This window comes from Pristiophorus japonicus, chromosome 15 (genome assembly GCF_044704955.1).
Source record: "Pristiophorus japonicus isolate sPriJap1 chromosome 15, sPriJap1.hap1, whole genome shotgun sequence".
In the NCBI taxonomy this organism is placed as follows: domain Eukaryota; kingdom Metazoa; phylum Chordata; class Chondrichthyes; family Pristiophoridae; genus Pristiophorus; species Pristiophorus japonicus.
This window is the reverse complement of record NC_091991.1, coordinates 77,108,964-77,133,385: the sequence shown is the minus strand read 5'-3', so window position 1 is coordinate 77,133,385 and position 24,422 is coordinate 77,108,964. Positions and strand designations below refer to the sequence as shown.

The 24,422-nt window shown below is 49.2% G+C and overlaps 1 protein-coding gene across 1 annotated transcript in view; it reads left to right on the top strand.

Annotated features, from left to right (window-relative positions):
- Window positions 1-20,192: 20,192 nt before the first annotated feature.
- The window catches only part of htatsf1 (HIV-1 Tat specific factor 1), a 34,972-nt gene continuing 30,742 nt past the window's right edge, over window positions 20,193-24,422 (top strand). Inside the window, exon 1 of the mRNA XM_070900624.1 lies at window positions 20,193-20,473. Coding sequence (XP_070756725.1) covers window positions 20,294-20,473 — 180 coding nt within the window. The 5' untranslated portion in view covers window positions 20,193-20,293. The remainder of the gene's footprint in view (window positions 20,474-24,422) is intronic.

Genomic DNA, 24,422 nt, shown 5'->3' with positions numbered 1-24,422 from the left:
ACCCATGTATCCCAGGGGCGCGTGCAGTTCGCAAGCCAACCAATCAAAGAAGGGAATCTCCATTCATGCTAATGGGGATTCTCTATGTATGAAATCCCCATAAGTAGAAACATAGAAACATAGAAAATAGGTGCAGGAGTAGGCCATTCGGCCCTTCGAGCCTGCACCACCATTCAATAAGATCATGGCTGATAATTCACCTCAGTACCCCTTCCCTGCTTTCTCTTCATACCCCTTGATCCCTTTAGCCGTAAGAGCCATATCGAACTCACTCCTGAATATATCTAACGAACTGGCATAAACAACTCTCTAAGGTAGAGAATTCCACAGGTTAACAACTCTGTGAAGTTTCTCCTCATCTCAGTCCTAAATGGCTTACCCTTTATCCTTAGACTGTATCGCCTGGTTCTGGACTTCCCCAACATCGGGAACATTCTTCCTGCATGTAACCTGTCCAGTCCCGTCAGAATTTTATGTTTCTTTGAGATCTCCTCTCATCCTTCTAAACTCCAGTGAATACAGGCCCAGTCGATCCAGTCTCTCCTCATATGTCAGTCCTGCCATTCAAGGAATCAGCCTGGTGAACCTTCGCTGCACTCCCTCAAGAGCAAGAACGTCCTTCCTCAGATTAGAAGACCAAAACTAACACACTATTCCAGATAAGGCCTCACCAAGACCTGTACAACTACAGTAAGACCTCCCTGCTCCTATAGTCAAATCCCCTAGCTATGAAGGCCAACATACCATTTGCCGCCTTCACCGCCTGCTGTACCTGCATGCCAACTTTCAATGACTGATGTATCATGACACCTAGGTCTCGTTGCACCACCCCTTTTCCTAATCTGTCACCATTCAGATAATATTCTACCTTCCTGTTTTTGCCACCAAAGTGGATAACCTCACATTTATCCATATTATACTGCATCTGCCATGCATTTGCCCATTCACCTAACCTGTCCAAGTCACCCTGCAGCCGCTTAGCATCCTCCTCACAGCTGACACCGCAACCCAGCTGAGTGTCATCTGCAAACTTGGAGATATTATACTCAATTCCTTCATCTAAATCATTGATGTATATTGTAAATAGCTGGGATCCCAGCACCGAGCCCTGCGGCACCCCACTAGTCACTGCCTGCTATTCTGCAAAGGACCCGTTTATCCCAAAGCTCTGCTTCCTGTTTGCCAACTAGTTCTCTATCCACATCAGTACATTACTCCCAATACCATGTGCTTTAATTTTGCACACCAATCTCTTATGTGGGACCTTGTCAAAAGCCTTTTGAAAGTCCAAATACACCACATCCACTGGTTCTCCCTTGTCCACTCTACTAGTTCGATCCTCACAAAATTCTAGAAAATTTGTCAAGCATGATTTCCCTTTCATAAATCCATGCTGACTTGGACCGATCCTGTCACTGCTTTCCAAATGTGCTGCTATTTCATCCTTAATAATTGATTCCAACATTTTCCCCACAACTGATGTCAGGCTAACCGGCCTATAATTACCCATTTTCTCTCTCCCTCCCTTTTTAAAAAAGTGGTGTTACATTAGCTACCCTCCAGTCCATAGGAACTGATCCAGAGTCGATAGACTGTTGGAAAATGATCACCAATGCGTCCACTATTTCTAGGGCCACTTCCTTAATTACTCTGGGATGCAGACTATCAGGCCCCGAGGATTTATCGGCCTTCAATCCCATCAATTTCCTTAACACAATTTCCCGCCTAATAAAGATTTCCTTCAGTTCCTCCTTCCCTCTAGACCCTCGGTGCCCTAGTATTTCCGGAAGGTTATTTGTGTCTTCCTTCGTGAAAACAGAACCAAAGTATTTGTTCAACTGGTTCGCCATTTCTTTGTTCCCCATTATAAATTCATCTGAATCTGACTGCAAGGGACCCGTGTTTGTCTTCACTAATCTTTTTCTCTTCACATATTTATAGAAGCTTTTGCATTCAGTTTTTATGTTCCCAGCAAGCTTCCTCTCATACTCTCTCTTCCCCCTCCTAATTAAATCCTTTGTCCTCCTCTGCTGAATTCTAAATTCCTCCCAGTCCTCATGTTTGCTGCTTTTTCTGGCCAATTTATAAGCCTCTTCCTTGGATTTAACACTATCCTTAATTTCCCTTGTTAGCCACGATTGAGCTACCTTCCCCGTTTTATTTTTACTCCAGACAGGGATGTACAATTGTTGAAGTTCATCCATGTGATCTTTAAATGTTTGCCATTGCCTATCCACCGTCAACCCTTCAAGTATCATTCGCCAGTCTATTCTAGCCAATTCACGTCTCATACAATCGAAGTTACCTTTCCTTAAGTTCAGGACCCTAGTCTCTGAATTAACTGTGTCACTCTCCATCTTAATAAAGAATTCTACCATATTATGGTCACTCTTCCCGAAGGGGCCTCGCACAACAAGATTGCTAATTAGTTCTTTCTCATTACACATCACCCAGTCTAGGATGGTCAGCCCTCCAGTTGGTTCCTTGACATATTGGTCTAGAAAACCATCCCTAATACACTCCAGGAAATCCTCCTCCACCGTATTGCTACCAGTTTGGTTAGCCCAATCTATATGTAGATTAAAGTCGCCTAAGATCACTGCTGTACTTTTATTGCACGCATCCCTAATTTCTTCTTTGATGCTGTCCCCAACCTCATTACTACTGTTTGGTGGTCTGTACACAACTCCCACTAGCGTTTTCTGCCCTTTGGTATTCTGCAGCTCCACCCATACAGATTCCACATTATCCAAGCTAATGTCCTTCCTTACTATTGAGTTAATTCCTCTTTAACCAGCAACACTACCCCACCTCCTTTTCCTTTCTGTTTATCCTTCCTGAATGTTGAATAACCCTGGATGTTGAGTTCCCAGCCTTAGTCACCCTGGAGCCATGTCTCCCTGATGCCAATTATATCATATTCGTTAATTGCTGCCTGCGCAGTTAATTCATCCACCTTATTATGAATACTCCTCACATTGAGGCACAGAGCCTTCAGGCTTGTCTTTTTAATGCATTTTGCCCCTTTAGAATTTTGCTGTAATGTGGCTCTTTTTGATTTTTGCCTTGGGTTTCTCTGCCCTTCACTTTTACTTCTCTTCTTTCTATCTTTTGCTTCAGCCCCCATTCGACTTCCCTCTGTCTCTCTCATAGATTCCCATCCCCCTGCCATATTAGTTTAATCCCTCCCCAACAGCACTAGCAAACACTCCCCCAAGGATATTGGTTCCGGTCCTGCCCAGGTGCAGACCGTCCGGTTTGTACTGGTCCCACCTCCCCCAGAACCAGTTCCAATGTCCCAGGAATTTGAATCCCTCCCTTCTGCACCACTCAAGCCACGTATTCATCTTAGATATCCTGCCATTCTGACTAGCACGTGGCACTGGTAGCAATCCTGAGATTACTACCTTTGAGGTCCTACTTTTTAATTTAACTCCTAGCTCCCTCAACTCAGCTTGTAGGACCTCATCCCATTTTTTACCTATATGCACCACGACAACTAGCTGTTCACCCTCCCCCTCCAAAATGTCCTGCAGCCACTCCGAGACATCCTTGACCCTTGCACCAGGGCGGCAACATACCATCCTGGAGTCTTGATTGCAGCCGCAGAAACACCTATCTATTCCCCTTACAACAGAATCCCCTACCACTATAGCTCTCCCACTCTTTTTCCTGCCGTCCTGTGCAGCAGAGCCACCCACGCTGCCATAAACTTGGCTGCTGCTGCCCTCCCCTGACGAGTCATCCTCCCCAACAGTACCCAAAACGGAGTATCTGTTTTGGAGGGGGAATGGCCTCAGGAGACCCCTGCACTACCTTCCTTTCACTGCTCTTCCTGTTGGTCACCCATTCCGTAACTGCCTGTGTATCCTTTACCTGCCGTGTGACCAACTCACTAAACGTGCTATTCACGACATCCTCAGCATCGCGGATGCTCCAGAGTGAATCCACCCGCAGCTCCAGTGCTACAATGTGGTCTTTCAGCAGCTGCAGCAGGATACACTTCCCGCACATGTAGTCGTCAGGGACACTGGAAGCGTCCGAGTTCCCACATACCACACGAGGAGCATGACACGTGTCCGAGCTCTCCTGCCATGACTTAACCCTTAGATTAACCTAATTTGGCAACAATGTCAAAGGTTACCTACTGATAATGAAATAAAAAGAAGAAAAAAAGATTAAATACTCACCAATCCACCAGCCAATCACTTACCCGCTTGGGCTGTGACATCACCTTTCAATTTATTTCTACTTCTTTGTTTACCTTCTACCCCTGCCCCTGCTAGCCTCCGCCGACTCTCGGGCCTTTATAGGCCGCTTGACTCCCCGAACTCCCGCTCCTGTGGCTGCCTCTGCCGACTCGGGCCTTTATAAGCCGCTCGACTCCCCGAACTCCCGCTCCTGAATAAATGGGAATACCCCCAAAATACATCTATACATCAGATAAATAAATAAGACATTACATATTTAAAATTAATTAAAATGGCATTTCATTAAATATTTAAAAGAAAAATGTAATTTTTTGAAAAATAAATTTACATGTTTTAATGGGGCTAAAAATAAACTTACCTTATTACATAGAAACATAGAAACATAGAAAATAGGTGCAGGAGTAGGCCATTCAGCCCTTCTAGCCTGCACCGCCATTCAATGAGTTCATGGCTGAACATGAAACTTCAGTACCCCCTTCCTGCAAAGGGTTTTTAATGTATAAATGATTGATAACATTTTATTTTTAGGTTTTTTTAAACTCTTACGCTAGTAAAATGGCGGAGCAGGCTTGAGGGGCCATATGGCCTACTCCTGTTCCTATTTCTTATGTTCTTATGTTCTTAAAAGCAGGCCTTGCATGAGCAGGTCAAGCAACAGTGTGTCTCCTCAACCAATTAATATTGAAGATTGCTGACTGGGATACGCAGAGTCAAAATCAGGAAATGTAAATTAGAATATTTACTTCAATGTAAAATCATGTACAGAAAGTGAAATAAAGAGAGCAAAAGTAAGGTGGGATTAGGAAAGGGAGATAAGAGAAACAGAAGTTAAATATAGTTTTATTTTAATTACTATTTTCTTTAAATCTCCAACAATAATTAAATACTGACAATGAGATTCCACATTGTAAAATTAGATTTTCAGTACCAGAGAGCAATAATCAAAACTTATCACACCATTAAAAATTCACTTACACCTGAATGAACCAGCCCTAAATTTTTCTGGCATGTTTAGTGGGTAACTATTGGGCAAGTACTGCAAGTTCACATCTTCTATGTGTTTCAGTCTATTGGCAAGGTACTGGGCAAATTGGACAGCACCTTCCAGATTTCCATGTTTAATTGTGCATGTGCAGACTCTGGAAGTTGCTGTCAAATTTACTCCATAATAATATAAAATCCGGGCAACTGAATAAATACTCAGTGCCACCAAGTGTACTGAGAGTACTTGCATGGAGAGGCTAATATGGCAATTTGGAGGTAGTGAGACTTAAGATCCGGACAGGTGGCACCATGGCTGCCTCAGATTGGACTTCGGATGAACAGCAAGATGACCATCAGCAGGTGATCAGCAGAAGGGTCAAGCTTGTAGGCGGCACTACCCGGGTAACGGGGTATACAGACAGAGCCTCAGCTTCCTTGACCTCTTGTAAGAGCAGTGCTTCCGGAGGCTGAGATCGCACGTCAGGTGGTGGCAGACATCCGCAGCTTCCTAGAAGACCTGCTCCTTGCTGGACCTGGTGGCCACACGTTACCAGTGGCTGTGTAAGTCACCACAGCCCTCAATTTCTTGCCTCCAGATCCTTCCAGCACACCGCCGGAGACATGTCTAAGTTCTCCCAGTCAGCTGCACATATATGCATAGGGCAGATCACTGATGGATTATTTGCTAGGGCTGCAATTATGTGAACCATGCTTGTGATGACGCTAGTCCGAATGAGCAGGCGCTCAGGTTTGCGTCTCTGGCTGGCTTCCCACCATTGCAGGGCATCATTGACTGCACGTAGGTGGAAATCTGCGCACTCCCAGATGAACCAGGAGTATTTGTGAACTGCAAGGGCTTCCACTGCATCAATGTGCAGCTGGTGTGCAATCACAGGAAGATATTTCTGCAGGTGTGCGGCAGATTCCAGGAGAGTTGCTATGATGCTTTCATCCTGCGGCAGTCCAAACTCCCTCATGTCTTTGGACTTTCACGCACACTTAAGGGGTGGCTGCTAGGAGACAAAGGATACCCACTCTAAACTTGGCTGATGACACCCTTGAGAAATCCCACCAATGAAGCCCAAGAGCAGGACAATGATAACCATATGACCACCAGATGTGTCATTGAGCAAGCGATCAGCATGCTAAAGATGTGCTTCAAGTGCTTGGACAGATCTGCACAACATTGTGCAACAGCGAGAATTGAAGCTGCAGGAAGAACAAGGCACTGAGTACACAATGCGTGCGGATGAATCCAATGAAGAGGAGGAGGAGGAGGAAGTGGAGACGGAGGTTAAATATAGTTGCTCACATTGCTGCCAGCGATGCTAGGCATTCCCTTATAAATGTACGGTTCAGTTAGTCACTACCACTGGACTGATGTAACAATCACATCCAACGGCCACTCTTCCCACCCCTCTCCACTCAAATCCCACTGACACAAAGCAGTCCTGTAACCAACCATCCACTCATTGCACATCCCTCCTATTGGTCCCCATCAATTCGTGTCTTCCCATTCATCAACAAACAACTGAAAAGGCGAGTTGCCACCCTGCAACCAAGAATGGGCAACATGGGAAAGAGGTGCAAAGTACAGGCAACTCTCAATTATCTGTACACGGATCTAACGGAGAACCCACTGTAACGGAGTTTTTAAAAACTGTCGCACACGTGAATATCTTGATCACCTCAAGTGTCAATCACACACAAGTATAAAGCTGGCAGAAGTATGAAGCTAACATAATAAAATAATTTATAATTTCGAGATGATATGAATCCATTGTCATGTATTTTATTACATTCACGCTATGATAACACGAACTAAGTCTTCGTGGTTGGTTCTATCACCGTCAAATTTCAGCTCTGAGACATGCACTCGCCCTAGCAGCAAAATTGTTTACCCGGAATAGCCCAAACCACGAGGGACCCGGATAATCAAGAGTTGCCTGTAATTAATTTTATGTGATTGCACTAAACAACGGAAAAGTAACAACATACCATTTTCTCAATCACCCATATGCATACTGTGGGAGCCCAGTCCCGCATTTCTGAACTCTTTGCTTCAGCACGCGGTCTGAAGCTTGGATTAAAAAACAGGAAGATTGGAAGTTTGGATCGAAAAGAGACTGTTAGACAATATGGTGCCTTCCAGCCATTGAAATGAGTAACTGGTCGTTGTCTGGGTGTTAAATATTTTGAGTACCTTCTTACGGTGGGAATAATAGTAATTCATGACTAAACGATGTTAAGAAATTTGATGACATCTGTATGTTAATTATTTGAATGTACCATTTGTTACTATGCGAGGAAACGATCTAGTAATTCAGAAAGCAGTTAGCCGTGACTTCAGGACAATTCTACATCGTCTGCATGATTAATTGTCTAAATGTACTATGTAAAGAAATTAGTTCGAAGGCTTTTTCAGTATAAAGATGAGAGTTTGACATTAGACACCACACACTGGAATCTCGGAAAGTGTGTCACAAGCAGCCACAGAAATCGAAGCAAGCTGCCTTTGTGAAGTGTCTCAGTAACTTTCATACTTGGTTTGTTTAGTATGAATGTTTAAATAAAAGACCCGATCCTGCCTTTACTACAACTGAGTGTATGTGTAATTAGACAGTTAAAGCAACAAAGCGAAAAGAGCAAGACACCCGCTTACAACACATACCCTTGTCAACTATAAAGCGTTACTCTTCCTTTTGCTACCACACCTACGTGATGCAAACCTTGTGGCTTCAGCAGAATTAGAGGCAGGCTGCTCAGATTTCTGCTCTATTGAGGTGCTCTAAAAGTATTTCATTTTGGGACGTCCTGAGGTCATGAAAGTTGCTATATAAATGCAAGACTTTCTTTACTTTTCCTTGGCCCATGACTTCTCGGTGTTTGTCGAACATGAAGGCCCCGCCAAAGAATGCTCCACCTGCAACTGTGCAGGAGCAGACTTCACCATCGGGAGACGAGGCAGCATTTTGGGTACTAGCTTGGGGCGGGGGTGCAACAGGTGAGAAGCGGAAGCGCTTGGAGTGGACTCCCCACTTCTATGTCCCCATTTGTCATCATCTCTCATGGGCCATCGTCACATCACTCCTACCATTCTGCTGGAGAGCAGCTTGGTGCAGATCAGTGACGCACTGTAAGGCCAAGAATAAGGGATCTGTCATCCTATTTAAGACGCTAGACATGTTAGTATCCAGAGTGTGCACGGCCATGGTCAAGGCGTGCATGGACTCATTCGATTGCCATGATTGATGTTGCACGGAATTTGCCAAGCTATCCATGGAAGAAGACATCAACCCACTCATGCTTGAGAACTCTCTGCAATCGTGGTCAGTGTGCATGGTAGGCTGCCAGTATGTCAGAGATTTTGTGCTGCCCCTCAATTATTATCTTTTTCATTGATGGTCCCCGGGGTACAGCATCTGTGTCCAGCTGAGCAGAACTTGGAGAGGGTTGTGCCCACTGACGTGGACCCACCACACCTCTGTCTGCTCTTGCTCTCTTCTGAACTGTGAGTCACCAGGTGAAATCTCAATGATCTGCCTAGCTGGACCCAGCGAAGTGCGAATATCTGAGCTGGTGCATGGTAAGCATGAGTACTGTGATGGTGCACCCTCAGAAGGAATCTGCGTCTCTGAGGATTCGTCAACCTGGAAGTCCATGGACGCCTGCTGCACGCGTGAAGGCCCTATTGGAGAGAAAAGATATAAATTAGTACTGGCACAGTAAGAATGCTGCAACTAAGCATTACGAAGATGACAATTTTTCACTCGCCGCAGCAATCAAGTCAACGTGACTGAGTGTTGTATGACATGTGGGTCGCTGATATTTAATTCTGTCACCAGGCAGCTGGGGGGATGGGGGATCCCAATCCCCTCATCTCCAATGGTCAGGGACAACAAAATGCCACTGATCTCCAGCGCTTCCTCCTCTGCAGCTGTCAACTGGAAAATGTGTGGAGACCCACCTCCGGTCCTCTACCTTGTGTTTTGCACTCTTTTCTCCTGTAATGGGCGAAAGAACAGAACTATGAGTGACTAATGACATGTGTTAACGGATGGAGTGCATTTGATGATGGTGACTATGATGGAGAGGCACCAAATTGCTTAAGAATGAGGGTGAGTGGCACTGGTGGATGGATAGATAGGGATGTAATGAAGTTCATAGAAAGAGAAGGATAGGTGTATGTGAGGAGCAATATGATGGAGTAGGCTTGACAAGACAGAGTGTGGTGGCAATGGGTGGTGGGGGGGGGGGGGGCTGTTGTGCAGAACAGAATGTAGGTGAATATGCAACTGAACTCACCTTTCCTGACCTGGTTAGGTCATTAAAACATTTCCTGCACTGAATCTAGGAGTGTGGCACAAGGCTCCTGCTCCTGACCTCCTCGGCCACCTCCAGCCACGCCACCTTTGTTTCAGCAGCAGGGTTCTTGCTCCTGTTGGTGGGGAAGACTATCCCTCTCTGACTCATCACTGTACCCAGCACCTCATCAAGCAATGCATTGTTAAATCGATGCACAGCCCCCGACCGTCCTGAATTCATGATGAAACTTCTCCCTCTCTTTGTTCAAACTCCTAACTGGTCCAAATTATATCTTTAGACTAGCCCTTTAAATTCTGCAGTTGAGTTTGCGTCAATGGGTCTGCACCACACCCGCTGCTGCGCATTTGGCGCCAAACCCGGAAGTAATGTTTATAATTAGGCCACTGCGTTTAAATACCACGGACTGACTGAAACTCTTTCTGGGTTTCCTACCTGATATCGCGCCCCCCACCCCCACTCAATGCGCCTCGGATTAATTAAAAGGCCATTGCTGTTGCAAAGCTAATATAATAAGCTGATCCCATTGGAGTTATTGAGAGCAAATATGCTCCGACTGACATCCATTCAATGTACTCAAGGAAGCTACTTGCTTTAAACTGGGTGTCATTGAAATGGATGAATAGCCTAAATTACAGGCAATGTATATTTGCAATTCTTATCAACACTACAGGTTGCGTGTTTATAAGTGGTGAATGCAATATTAGGTTTAAAGTAGGTATGGAAAATCAAAGGTAAAAACACCCAACTGGACGAGAGCCAATTTCAGTGATTTGAGAAAGGATCTAGCACAGGAGGACTGGAAACAAAACATTGGCCAGAAAAACAGTAAATGAGCAATGGCAGGCCTTCAGGCCGGAGATAGTTGGGGCACAAACCAAACATATTCTCATAAGGAAAAAAGATAGGATATCCAAAGCTAGAGCTCCCTACATGACAAACGAAGTAGAGGTAAAAATCAAACTGTAAAAGGAGGTTAGTGAAAAATGACAGGTACAGAATACAACTGGAAACTAGGCATAATACAGAGAGTGCAGGGGAAACTGAAAAAAGTATATAAGGGCAAAGGAAGAGTATGAGACAAGATTAGCAGATAACATAAAAGGGAACAAAGAATCTTTTATAAACTTAGAAAAGGTGGGGTCAATTAAAGACTAAAAAGGAAATCTTCTTCTGGATGCAGAGGGCATGACTGAGGTACTGAAGGAATACTTTGCATCTGTCTTCACAAAAGAGTGTAAGATTATCAAAGATTAGTTGGTTTTTAGAATATTTGTTTCTATCTTTAGTATGATGTAATCATCAGTAATGCATTTATAATTGTGTGTAAGAATTAAATATAACATTTCTGTAATTGTAAACTGTATGCAATGGTAACCTGAATTATATTAGATATGTAACCCTTTTGCCTATAATTAAAGCCTGTGAAGAAACCGTAACCCAGACAGCCAGGGGTGATTAAGAGGACTACTGTAGTTGAATAGGGAAGCTGTGGGTGAATTAACGAAAGTTGGAAATAAGGCATCAGTAAGGATGCGGCATAGAGCGGAGCTAGCTATGTGTGGGAACCAAGGTCAGTTGTAGTTGTAACGTTATGAGAAGGAAAATGAGACGACTGGTGTCTGGCCGGAAGCTGAAACATGGGCCTTTCGCAGAACCATCGAGGGTGCTGTATCGCTCCAGTACTGAGACATGTTATGATATCCCCTCTTGTTCTTCTAAACTCCAGTTCCAGCAGATTTTTCCCAGCCAGCTTCTGCCGAACAATGTGAGGCCATCCCCTGGCACAATCCATAGTGGGAGTTTGTGCATTGCTCCACCATAGGAGTCTTTTACTTCTGCGCTGCCAATTACAGGGATCAGCTCTTTGGTGTAAGTTCTTAGCTTGGTGTGAATGGAGCTAAGCTTGGGCCTGTGTGCCTTGTTGCTCCACAGCCTGTTGAAGGCCTTTTTGCTCATTATAGACTGACTCGCACCCACGTCCAGTTCCATGGATACTGGAATTCCGTTCAGTTCAACTTTTAACATGATCGGTGGACATTTCGTGGTGAAGGTGTGTACCCCATACACTTCTGCCTCCTCGGTTTGAGTCTCTAGTTCAGCACCATGGATCGGTCTTCCTCGGCAACGTGGTGGTTTGCAGGGTTTGCAGCTCGTCTGCATGTTCGCTGGAGGTGTCCCATTGTTCTGCAGCCTTTGCACGCATAGTGTTTGAAGAGGCATTGATGGGCCCGATGATCACCTCCACAGCGCCAACAAGGTGTTAACTGCCTCACATTAACAATTGATGGAGGACTCTGGGTCATCTGAGGTCATGCAGCAGCCAGTGTGTACATTCTGCCATATGCATTCCTGCTTGAAAACAACGTTATTTTGTGCACAGTACTAGCCAAAACCTCTTTATGCTGCAAAATTTGTTTGGTGTTATCGCTGGTGGACATAAATGCCTGGGCTATCGTTATGGCTTTGCTCAGATTCGGTGGTTCAACAGTCAATAGTTTGCGAAGAATAACCTCATGGGCAATGGCAAGTTCAAGGAGTCCACCGAATTCGCAATGTCCTACAAGGCGCCTTAGTTCGGCGACGTAGATCATCACTTCCTGACCTTCCGACCGTTGACACGTGTAGAACCGATACCTCGCCATCAAAACGCTTTCCTTCCGATTTAGGTGCTCCCGGACCAGTGTACACAATTCTTCATAGGATTTGGTTGTTGGTTTCACCAGAGCTAGAAGATTCTTCATGAGGCCATAGGTTGTTGCCCCACAAACGGTGAGAAGGATCGTCCTTTGTTTAGCAGCGTTCTCGTCCCCTTCCAGCTCATTAACCACGAAGTATTGGTCAAGTCGCTCCACGAAGGCCTCCCAATCATCCCCTTCTGAGAATCCCTTGGGACTCCAACAGGTAGGCCCTCTTGTGGTGGTGCGATACAAGTTGCCAAGGGTTACATACATAACAGGATTCCTCCTGGGTTGCTGAGGGAAGCTAGGATGGAGATAGCAGCGGCAGCTCTGGCCACAATCAATAAATCCTCTTTGGATATTGGATCGTGGTGCCAGAGGACTGGAAGATTGCAAATGTTACACCCCGTTCAAAAAAGGAAGGATAAACCTTGCAGCTACAAGCCAAATGATGGGAAAACTGCTAAAGTCCATTGTCAAGGAAAAAATTAATTCTCACTTGGTGAGACAGCCAGCACGAATTTGTTAAAGGCAAATCATGTCTGACTAACCTGATTGAGTTCTTTGATGAAGTAACAGAAAGTGTTGATGAAGGTAGTGCAGTAGATGTGTATATGGACTTTCAAAAGGCATTTGATAAATAATCTGATAACAGACATTCAGAAAATAGAAGCAATGGTATTAAAGTGTCGGTGGTAACTATATTTGCTTGCAAACTGTTAAATCTCTCAAATCTTCCATTGTTTTAAGATCCATTATTTTTCTCTATGAATATCTTGAGGATCAACTATTTTATAATAAATTGTGCATCATGGTAAGGCTGTTGTCATTTTAATTAGCATATTCTCCAACTCTGAGCAATGCCCACAGGGGATCTGCCAATATACTGAAATGGTTCAATAGTGTCCATTTCTTGTCCATCATCACAACTCCTGCATCATACTTCGGAGTCACACTTTCTGATCGGCTCCAATTTTATATTCATAAAACAGCAACACATCAGAACTCCACTTATAGAAACTGCATGAATTAAGAGCAAGCAAAGATGCTAGAAACCTACCTGTGAGGAAACACTGACCATATATGAAATCAATAAATCAAGAATAAACAGTGAGAACAAGTTACTAAATTTAAAATCATGGGAAAGGTGAACCAATTAAACCACTCTAGAAGTTCTGTAATGTTGCTTTGAGCTGCCATCTTTAGTTTTCCATCAACAAAAATATTGCCAATAAAAGTACTCACGGCATTCCATATAAAAATTCTCAATAGCACGCTTTTAATTACTCTGAATTACCTTTTTGCTCAGATCTAGTCATGTGTTGAGAGATTTTGCTTTTGTACTTGTGTTGAGAGCTAGGTACTTAATTTGGCTGATTTGCCTGGAGCTTGAATTATTAGGTTGGTCTTTGCAGACAATACCTTTGTTCCTCCTATTTGGTTGATGTTCATTTGAATCATAAACTCCCCTCGACTTCAGCTGCAGAGTTTGGTGAAGAATCATTCCCTCCTTAGTCTAATAGACCATGTAAGCCCCTTTCAGTCCAGGAAAAGGCCAGAAACTTTTGAGACAACTGATGATATAAAGATGGGTGGGAAAGCAAATTGTGAGGACACAGAAAATCTGCAAAGGGATATAGACAGGCTAAGTGAGTGGCAAAAATTTATCAGATGGAGTACAATGTGGGAAAATTTGAGGTTATCCACTTTGGCAGAAAAAATAGAAAAGCAAATTATAATTTAAATGGAGAAAAATTGCAAAATGCTGCAGTATAGAGGGACCTGGGGGTCTTTGTGCATGAAACACAAAAAGTTAGTATGCAGGTAAAGCAAGTGATCAGAAAGGCAAATGGAATGTTGGCCTTTATTGCAAGGGGGTTAGAATATAAAAGCAGAGAAGTCCTGCTACAACTGTACAGGGTATTGGGTGAGTCCACACCTGGAGTACTGCGTACAGTTTTGGTCTCCGTATTTAAGGAAGGATATACTTGCATTGGAGGCTGTTCAGAGAAGGTTCACTAGGTTGATTCCGGAGATGAGGGGGTTGACTTACAAAGATAGGTTGAGTAGGTTGGCCTATACTCATTGGAGTTCAGATGAATGCGAGTAATCTTATTGAAACATATAAGATAATGAGGAGGCTCGACAAGGTGGATGCAGAGAGGATATTTTCACTCAGGGGAAACTAAAACTAGGGGCATAATCTCAGAATAAGGGGCCATTTAAAACTGAGATGAGGAGGAATTTCTGCTCTGAGGGTTGTAAATCTGTGGAATTCTCAGAGAGCTGTGGAAGCTGAGACATTGAATATATTTAAGGCGGAGATGGACAAGAGTTTTGAGTCATAAGGGAATAAAGGGTTATGGGGAGCAGGCAGGGAAGTGGAACTGAGTTCATGATCAGATCAGCCATGATCTTATTAAATGGCGGAGCAGGCTCGAAGGGTCAAATGGCCTACTATTTCTTATGCTCTTAACTTATTTTACCCTCAATGCTCAGTCTTTAATTGTACTCAGGATATGTCTGTTTAGGGCATTTCAATATAGGCAATGTCACTGTTAGCCATGGCTCAGTTGGGCACCTGAGTCAGAAGGTTGAGGGTTATACGCCCCACTCCAGAGACTTGAGCACAAAAATCTAGGCTGACACTCCAGTGCAGTACTGAGGGAGTGCTGCACTGTCGGAGATGCCGTCTTTCGGATGGGCAGCTAAACTGAGGCCCCGACTGCTCTCTAAGGTGGACGCATATAATTGTATGGCACTATTTCAAAGAAGAGCAGGGGAGTTATCCCCGGTGTCCTGGCCAATATTTATCCCTTAATCAACATCATTAAAATAGATTATTTGATCATTATCATATTACTGTTTGTGGGAGCTTGCTTGTGCGCAAATTGGCTGCTGCGTTTGCTACGTTACAAGAGTGACCGCACTCCAAAAGTGCTTTAATGACTGTGAAATACTTTGGCAGATCCTGAGACCGTGAAAGGCGCCATAGAAATGCAGGTCCTTCTTGCTTTCTGTCATGTATGTCTGCTTGGGGTTACTAGCCACTAGGTGGTGTGACTGCCGGGGGCATTGGGCTGTACACACGTATGTGCAGCCCAGGTATAAAAGGCAAGCTATCTTGTAATGTGATCACTTTGGGCCCTAATAAAGCAGTGCCAGGTTTGTACCTGTGTTAGTTTACAGTATTCAGTCTATTGAGTTATTACATACATAACATTTGCGACGAGGTAACTTAAGAACCTTCACATGCAAAAATGAGCACAATTGAAATTCTGGAGAGATTCGTGGAGGGAGAGGACTGGACAGATTTTGTAGCTCGCCTGAACCATTACTTCGTGGCAAACAAAATGGAGAAACCCACTGACGTTCGTTCTGAGGGCCAGGACGTGTCGGAATTCGTTGCCGACCTAAGACGTCTAACTGGGCTGTGTAAGTTCGAAAATGCATTGGGAGACATGCTGCGGGACTTCTTTATAATCGGCATCAACCATGAGGTGATCCTGCGAAAGCTACTGGCGGCGGAAACGCTGGACTTGAGCAAGGCCATCACAATTGCCCAGACATGCATGACATAGACGATGGACAAATACTTAAAGCAGATATCATTGTTAAATCGGAACTTGGCAAGTACTGTAAACAAGATTGTATCGTCATTTGGCAGAGCTGCATATGGGAGGGCCTACTCGACTGCGTATGCGAAACCCGTGGCTGCTCAAAGTCCGCCAACGGGAATGAATCCGATTTCACCGTGTTGGCATTGTGGGGGCAATCATCGGCCTAATCAGTGTCGGTTTAAACAGTACATTTGTAAAGGCTGTTTGAGACGGGGGCATCTCCAGCGCATGTGTCCACAACTGAGCAAGCGTGCTGTGATACACCACATGGAGAATGATGACCAGTATAGCGCGGATCCAGATATACAATCCGAGATACCAGAGGGGGAAGTGTATGGACTGTATTCGTTGCTAACGAAGAGCTAACCGATAATGATTAATGTGAAACTTAACGGTGTGCCGGTACCGATTGACTCGCACCCGTGTCCAATTCTATCAATAATGAGCCAGAGAACATTTGACAAGCTGTGGGATACGAAGACTTTGAGGCCTAAGCTGAGTCCAGTCAATGCCAAGTTGCGTACATACACTAAAGAACTCATAACGGTGATTGGCAGTGCAGTAGTCAAAGTGTCGTATGATAGTGCGGTTCATAATTTATCGTTATGGATTATTCCAGGCAATGGTCCAATGCTGTTTGGCAGGTATTGACGAGAAAAAATCAAATGGAATTGGAACAATATCAAAGCGTTGTTGTCGGAGGATGATACTCCATGTGCTCAAGTGCTGAGCAAGTTCCCCTCGCTGTTTGAACCAGGGATCGGCAAATTCACGGGAGCCAAGGTGCAGATCCACATGGACTCGGATGAAAGACTAGTCCATTATAAAACTCAGGCAGTTCCGTACATGATGAGGGAGAGGGTCGAAATCAAACTGGACAGACTCCAGTGTGAAGGAGTCATATCACCGGTCGAATTTAATAAATAGGCCAGCCCCATTGTTCTTGTGTTGAAGAATGATGGCACTGTCAGGATTTGTGAAGACTACAAGGTTCCGATCAACCAAGTTTCGAAACAGGATCAATACCCGTTACCGAAGGCTGATGACCTGTTTGCAACACTAGCCGGGGGGAAGTTGTTCACTAAGCTGGATCTGACGTCGGTCTACATGACACAGGAGCTGGTCGAGACGTCGAAGAAACTTACATGCGTCAACACTCATAAAGGACTGTTTATCTACAACAGGTGCCCTTTCGGAATTCGCTCGGCTGCAGCCATATTTCAGAGGAACATGGAGCGTCTACTGAAGTCTGTCCCTAGAAGCGTTGTGTTCCAAGATGACATCCTGATCACAGGTCGTGACACAGCCGCACATCTGAACAACCTGGAACAGGTTCTACATCGTCTGGACAAAGTGGGACTCAGACTGAAACGTTCGAAGTGCGTCTTCATGGCACCGGAAGTCAAATTCCTGGGGAGGAAAATTGCTGCTGACGGCATCAGGCCTACGGACTTGAAAACCAAGGCCATCAAAAATTCACCCAAGCCTCAGAATGTCACGGAGCTGTGATCATTCCTTGGTCTACTCAACTACTTTGGTAATTTCCTTTCTAGATTGAGCACTTTATTAGAGCCACTGCACATGCTGCTAAGAAAAGGCAACAACTGGGTTTGGGGTGCGTCTCAAGACAGAGCTTTTGTGAAAGCTACTAATCTGCTTTGCTCTAACAAGCTGCTGGAATATTATGATCCGTGTAAGCATCTAGTATTGGCCTGTGGTGCTTCATCATATGGAGTTGGTTGCATGCTCCAACAAGCTAATGAGCCGGGTAAACTACAACCTGTTGCGTATGCTTCTAAAAGTTTGTCAAAGGCGGAAAGAGCCTATAGCATGGTAGAAAAAGAAGCATTAGCCTGTGTGTATGGCGTTAAAAAGATGCATCAGTACCTGTTTGGTCTTCGTTTTGAACTGGAAACAGATCACAAGCCACTCATTTCATTGTTTTCGGAAAAAAAAGGTATCAATACCAATGCATTGTCCTGCATCCAGAGGTAGGCGCTGACACTATCTGCCTATGATTATGTCATTCGCCAGACCTGGAACCGAGAATTGTGCCGATGCACTAAGCCGTCTGTCGTTGCCCACACCGGAGGTGGAGATGCCACAACCTGCAGACCTACTGTTAGTCATGGATGCTTTTGAAAGTGAAGGAACCCATGTCACGGCCTGGACCAGCCAGGACCCGATATTATCGGTTGTGAAACGTTGTGTCCTTAGTAGTGATTGGTCTGCCATACCCAAGCAAATGGGTGATGAGATCAAACCTTACAACCATTGTAAAGATGAACTAACCATTCAGTCAGATTGTTTACTGTGGGGTAATCGTGTTGTTATGCCTGAGAAAGGCAGAGAGAAATTTGTACGTGACCTACAAAGCACTCATCCCGGTATTGTCATGATGAAAGCCATTGCAAGGTCTCATGTATGGTGGCCTGCAATTGACTCTGATCTGGAATCATGTGTGCATCAGTGCAACACTTGCATGCAGTTTAGTAAAGCACCAGCAGAATCGCCGCTGAGTCTGTAGTCGTGGCCATCTAAACTATGGTCCAGGATCCACATCGACTTTGCAGGCCCCTTCCTGGGAAAGATGTTTTTAGTTGTGGTGGATGCATATTCCAAGTGGATAGAGTGTATAATCATGTCATCCAGTACATCCACAGCTACCATTGAGAGCCTTCGTGTCATGTTTGCCACTCATGGTCTGCCTGACATAGAAACATAGAAACATAGAAAATAGGTGCAGGAGTAGGCCATTCGGCCCTTCGAGCCTGCACCGCCATTCAATGAGTTCATGGCTGAACATGCAACTTCAGTACCCCATTCCTGCTTTCTCGCCATACCCCTTGATCCCCCTAGTAGTAAGGACTACATCTAACTCCTTTTTGAATATATTTAGTGAATTGGCCTCAACAACTTTCTGTGGTAGAGAATTCCACCGGTTCACCACTCTCTGGGTGAAGAAGTTTCTCCTCATCTCAGTCCTAAATGGCTTACCCCTTATCCTTAGACCGTGACCCATGGTTCTGGACTTCCCCAATATTGGGAACATTCTTCCTGCATCTAACCTGTCTAAACCCATCAGAATTTTAAACGTTTCGATGAGATCCCCTCTCATTCTTCTGAACTCCAGTGAATACAAGCCCAGTTGATCCAGTCTTTCTTGATATGTCAGTCCCGCCATCGTTGTAAGCAACAGCAGACCTTGCTTCACTAGTCTTCAAAGTTCATGAAACTCAATGGTATCAAACATGTGAGGTCAGCACCATTCAAACCTGCATCTAATGGTCAAGCAGAGCGTATTGTCCAAACCATCAAGCAGAGTATGAAACGTGTAACTCAAGGTTCACTGCAGACTCGTTTGTGATGCATATTGCTTAGTTACAGGACTAGACCCCACACGCTTACTGGGGTCTCCCCTGCTGAACTATTGATGAAGAGGTCTCTCTTGTCCACCCTGACTTGAACGATCATGTTGAATACAGACGGCAAAGTCAGCAGTAATATCATGATCACACTGCTGTGTCACGCGACATTTCGGTTAACGATCTTTTGTATGAACTAAATTATGGTCAAAGTCCCAAGTGGATCGCCGGTACTTTTACGGCCAAGGAGGGTAACAGTGTTTATCGTCAAGCTCAAGAATGGGCAGACATGCAGGAAACATGTTGAACAGATAAAGCTGCTGCACACGGATGAACTGGAACAGTCTGAGGAAGACACAATCAGTGACCAACCAACCTACCCTCAGTCATCAGAGGACTCCGCTGTCATCAATGAATCTGGAATTTCAATCCCTGACATGGTCATTGCCACTCCCATCAGATCGGCTACCCAGCCCCCAGTCATAACAGACTCAGAACGCTCGCCCAAGGCTGGAGTTGAACTGAGACGAAGCGTCTCAATTTGTAAAAAGACTGTTAGTAATATCTTAAAAGGGGGATATTGTCAGGTATGTATGCTTGGTGTTACTAGCCACTAGGTCGCGCGACTGTCTGAAGTCATTGGGCTGTACGCACATGTGTGCAGCCCAGGTATAAAAGGCAAGCCGTCATGTAATGTGATCACTTTAGGCCCTAATAAAGCAGAGTCAGGTTTGTACCTCTGTTAAGTTACAGTAGTCAATCGAGTTATTACATACATAACACTTTCAATGGCATCAAAGGAACTAGTTGGGTTAAAGCTCCCTGGCAACAGCACTGTGCTGACAGGGCGTTATAAAAACGTCCCATCTCCTGCATTACATGGGGCTGGAACCTGTGTGGCAGCCCACAACCTCCAGTTGCACTGAAACCATTGCAGCACCTAACACCACCATCACCAGGAGGGGGACTTCCTCCCGCCCGCCGGAAATGACGGGCGGGGGAGGTCAGAGTTGAGCGGCGGCTGCGCACTGGTGGCGGGCGGAGACGTGCTTTAACGCGACTTTAACGGAGGCGCTGTTGAATTTATTTGTTTTTTCGCCGATTGGAGGATGAGTGCGGCGGCGGGCGGGGAACAGGCGAACGCCGACTTTCACGAGCAGCTCCGCCTGCAGCAGCTGTACGAGGGCGGCGGCGGCGGGCAGACTGCGCTGAGCCGGGCCGGCACGTTCGTGGACGCGGACGGCACCGAGTTCGAGTGGGACTCGGAGAGAAAGGCCTGGTTCCCCAAGGTAGGGTCACCGGGCTCCGGCTGCAGCTCACCAGGGGGCGGGGGCGGGGCGGTTGCCTGACTTTATATAGTACCAGTTAAGGCGGTATTATCAGCCCCACCCCCTCTCCACTTGGAAAATAAGTGATCCTGTGGGGTGGGAGGAGGGAGGGGGCAGTGATCCCGGGGGGAGGGGGAGAGAGGGGACAGTGATCCTGGGGACGGATGGGAGAGGGGGCAGTGATCCCAGGGTGGTTGGAGGGGCCTTCATATTTCTTGATTCCTCCAGAGTCCAAAAAATCCAACATTCTCAGCCTTGACTATATTCAATGAATCAGCATCCACAGCTCTCTGGGGTAGAGAATTCCAAAGCTGCACAACCCTGTGAGAGAAGAAATTCCTCCTCAGCTCAGTCTTAAAAGGCTGACCCCTTATCCTGAGACGGTGCCGGTCCCCTGTGCTCCCCCTCCCAGTTCCTCCCCTCTCCTCCCCCCCCCCTGCCCCCATCTACTCCTCCCCCCCCCTGCCCCCATCTACTCCTCCCCCCCCTGCCCCCATCCACTCCTCCCCCCCCCTGCCCCCATCTACTCCTCCCCCCCCCCTGCCCCCATCTACTCCTCCCCCCCCCTGCCCCCATCTACTCCTCCCCCCCCTGCCCCCATCTACTCCTCCCCCCCCCCTGCCCCCATCTACTCCTCCCCCCCCCCTGCCCCCATCTACTCCTCCCCCCCCCCTGCCCCCATCTACTCCTCCCCCCCCCCTGCCCCCATCTACTCCTCCCCCCCCCCTGCCCCCATCTACTCCTCCCCCCCCTGCCCCCATCTACTCCTCCCCCCCCCTGCCCCCATCTACTCCTCCCCCCCCTGCCCCCATCTACTCCTCCCCCCCCCTGCCCCCATCTACTCCTCCCCCCCCCGCCCCCATCTACTCCTCCCCCCCCCGCCCCCATCTACTCCTCCCCCCCCTGCCCCCATCTACTCCTCCCCCCCCCTGCCCCCATCTACTCCTCCCCCCCCCTGCCCCCATCTACTCCTCCCCCCCCTGCCCCCATCTACTCCTCCCCCCCCCTGCCCCCATCTACTCCTCCCCCCCCCTGCCCCCATCTACTCCTCCCCCCCCTGCCCCCATCTACTCCTCCCCCCCCTGCCCCCATCTACTCCTCCCCCCCCTGCCCCCATCTACTCCTCCCCCCCCTGCCCCCATCTACTCCTCCCCCCCCCTGCCCCCATCTACTCCTCCCCCCCCTGCCCCCATCTACTCCTCCCCCCCCTGCCCCCATCTACTCCTCCCCCCCCCTGCCCCCATCTACTCCTCCCCCCCCCCTGCCCCCATCTACTCCTCCCCCCCGTGCCCCCATCTACTCCTCCCCCCCCGTGCCCCCATCTACTCCTCCCCCCCCCTGCCCCCATCTACTCCTCCCCCCCCCTGCCCCCATCTACTCCTCCCCCCCCCTGCCCCCATCTACTCCTCCCCCCCCCTGCCCCCATCTACTCCTCCCCCCCCCTGCCCCCATCTACTCCTCCCCCCCCTGCCCCCATCTACTCCTCCCCCCCCCTGCCCCCATCTACTCCTCCCCCCCCCTGCCCCCATCTACTCCTCCCCCCCCCTGCCCCCATCTACTCCTCCCCCCCCCTGCCCCCATCTACTCCTCCCCCCCCCTGCCCCCATCTACTCCTCCCCCCCCCCTGCCCCCATCTACTCCCCCCCCCCGCCCCCATCTACTCCTCCCCCCCCTGCCCCCATCTACTCCTCCCCCCCCCTGCCCCCATCTACTCCTCCCCCCCCCCTGCCCCCATCTACTCCTCCCCCCCCCCTGCCCCCATCTACTCCTCCCCCCCCTGCCCCCATCTACTCCTCCCCCCCCCTGCCCCCATCTACTCCTCCCCCCCCCTGCCCCCATCTACTCCTCCCCCCCCTGCCCCCATCTACTCCTCCCCCCCCTGCCCCCATCTACTCCTCCCCCCCCTGCCCCCATCTACTCCTCCCCCCCCCTGCCCCCATCTACTCCTCCCCCCCCCTGCCCCCATCTACTCCTCCCCCCCCTGCCCCCATCTACTCCTCCCCCCCCTGCCCCCATCTACTCCTCCCCCCCCTGCCCCATCTACTCCTCCCCCCCCTGCCCCCATCTACTCCTCCCCCCCCCTGCCCCCATCTACTCCTCCCCCCCTGCCCCCATCTACTCCTCCCCCCCCTGCCCCCATCTACTCCTCCCCCCCCGCCCCCATCTACTCCTCCCCCCCGCCCCCATCTACTCCTCCCCCCCGCCCCCATCTACTCCTCCCCCCCGCCCCCATCTACTCCTCCCCCCCGCCCCCATCTACTCCTCCCCCCCGCCCCCATCTACTCCTCCCCCCCGCCCCCATCTACTCCTCCCCCCCGCCCCCATCTACTCCTCCCCCCGCCCCCATCTACTCCTCCCCCCCGCCCCCATCTACTCCTCCCCCCCGCCCCCATCTACTCCTCCCCCCCGCCCCCATCTACTCCTCCCCCCGCCCCCCATCTACTCCTCCCCCCCGCCCCGCCCCCATCTACTCCTCCCCCCCGCCCCCATCTACTCCTCCCCCCCGCCCCCATCTACTCCTCCCCCCCGCCCCCATCTACTCCTCCCCCCCGCCCCCATCTACTCCTCCCCCCCGCCCCCATCTACTCCTCCCCCCCGCCCCCATCTACTCCTCCCCCCCGCCCCCATCTACTCCTCCCCCCCCGCCCCCATCTACTCCTCCCCCCCGCCCCCATCTACTCCTCCCCCCCGCCCCCATCTACTCCTCCCCCCCGCCCCCATCTACTCCTCCCCCCGCCCCCATCTACTCCTCCCCCCCGCCCCCATCTACTCCTCCCCCCCGCCCCCATCTACTCCTCCCCCCCGCCCCCATCTACTCCTCCCCCCCGCCCCCATCTACTCCTCCCCCCCGCCCCCATCTACTCCTCCCCCCCGCCCCCATCTACTCCTCCCCCCCGCCCCCATCTACTCCTCCCCCCCGCCCCCATCTACTCCTCCCCCCCGCCCCCATCTACTCCTCCCCCCCGCCCCCATCTACTCCTCCCCCCCGCCCCCATCTACTCCTCCCCCCGCCCCCATCTACTCCTCCCCCCCGCCCCCATCTACTCCTCCCCCCCGCCCCCATCTACTCCTCCCCCCCGCCCCCATCTACTCCTCCCCCCCGCCCCCATCTACTCCTCCCCCCCGCCCCCATCTACTCCTCCCCCCCGCCCCCATCTACTCCTCCCCCCCGCCCCCATCTACTCCTCCCCCCCGCCCCCATCTACTCCTCCCCCCCGCCCCCATCTACTCCTCCCCCCCGCCCCCATCTACTCCTCCCCCCCGCCCCCATCTACTCCTCCCCCCGCCCCCATCTACTCCTCCCCCCCGCCCCCATCTACTCCTCCCTCCCCCCCCATCTACTCCTCCCCCCCCCATCTACTCCTCCCCCCCTCCCCCATCCACACCTCCCCCCCTCCCCCATCCACTCCTCCCCCATCCACTCCTCCCCTCCTCCCCCCCCCCATCCACTCCTCCCCTCCTCCCCCCCCATCCACTCCTCCCCTCCTCCCCCCCCATCCACTCCTCCCCTCCTCCCCCCCCATCCACTCCTCCCCTCCTCCCCCCCCCATCCCCTCCTCCCCCCCCCATCCACTCCTCCCCCCCCCATCCACTCCTCCCCTCCTCCCCCCCCCCATCCACTCCTCCCCCCCCCCATCCACTCCTCCCCCCCGCCCCCATCCACTCCTCCCCCCCGCCCCCATCCACTCCTCCCCCTCCCCCCCCATCTACTCCTCCCCCTCCCCCCCATCTACTCCTCCCCCTTCCCCCCCATCTACTCCTCCCCCTCCCCCCCATCTACTCCTCCCCCTCCCCCCCCTCCCATCTACTACTCCCCCCTCCCATCTACTCCTTCCCCCCCCTCCCATCTACTCCTCCCCCCCCTCCCATCTACTCCTCCCCCATCCACTCCTCCCCCATCCACTCCTCC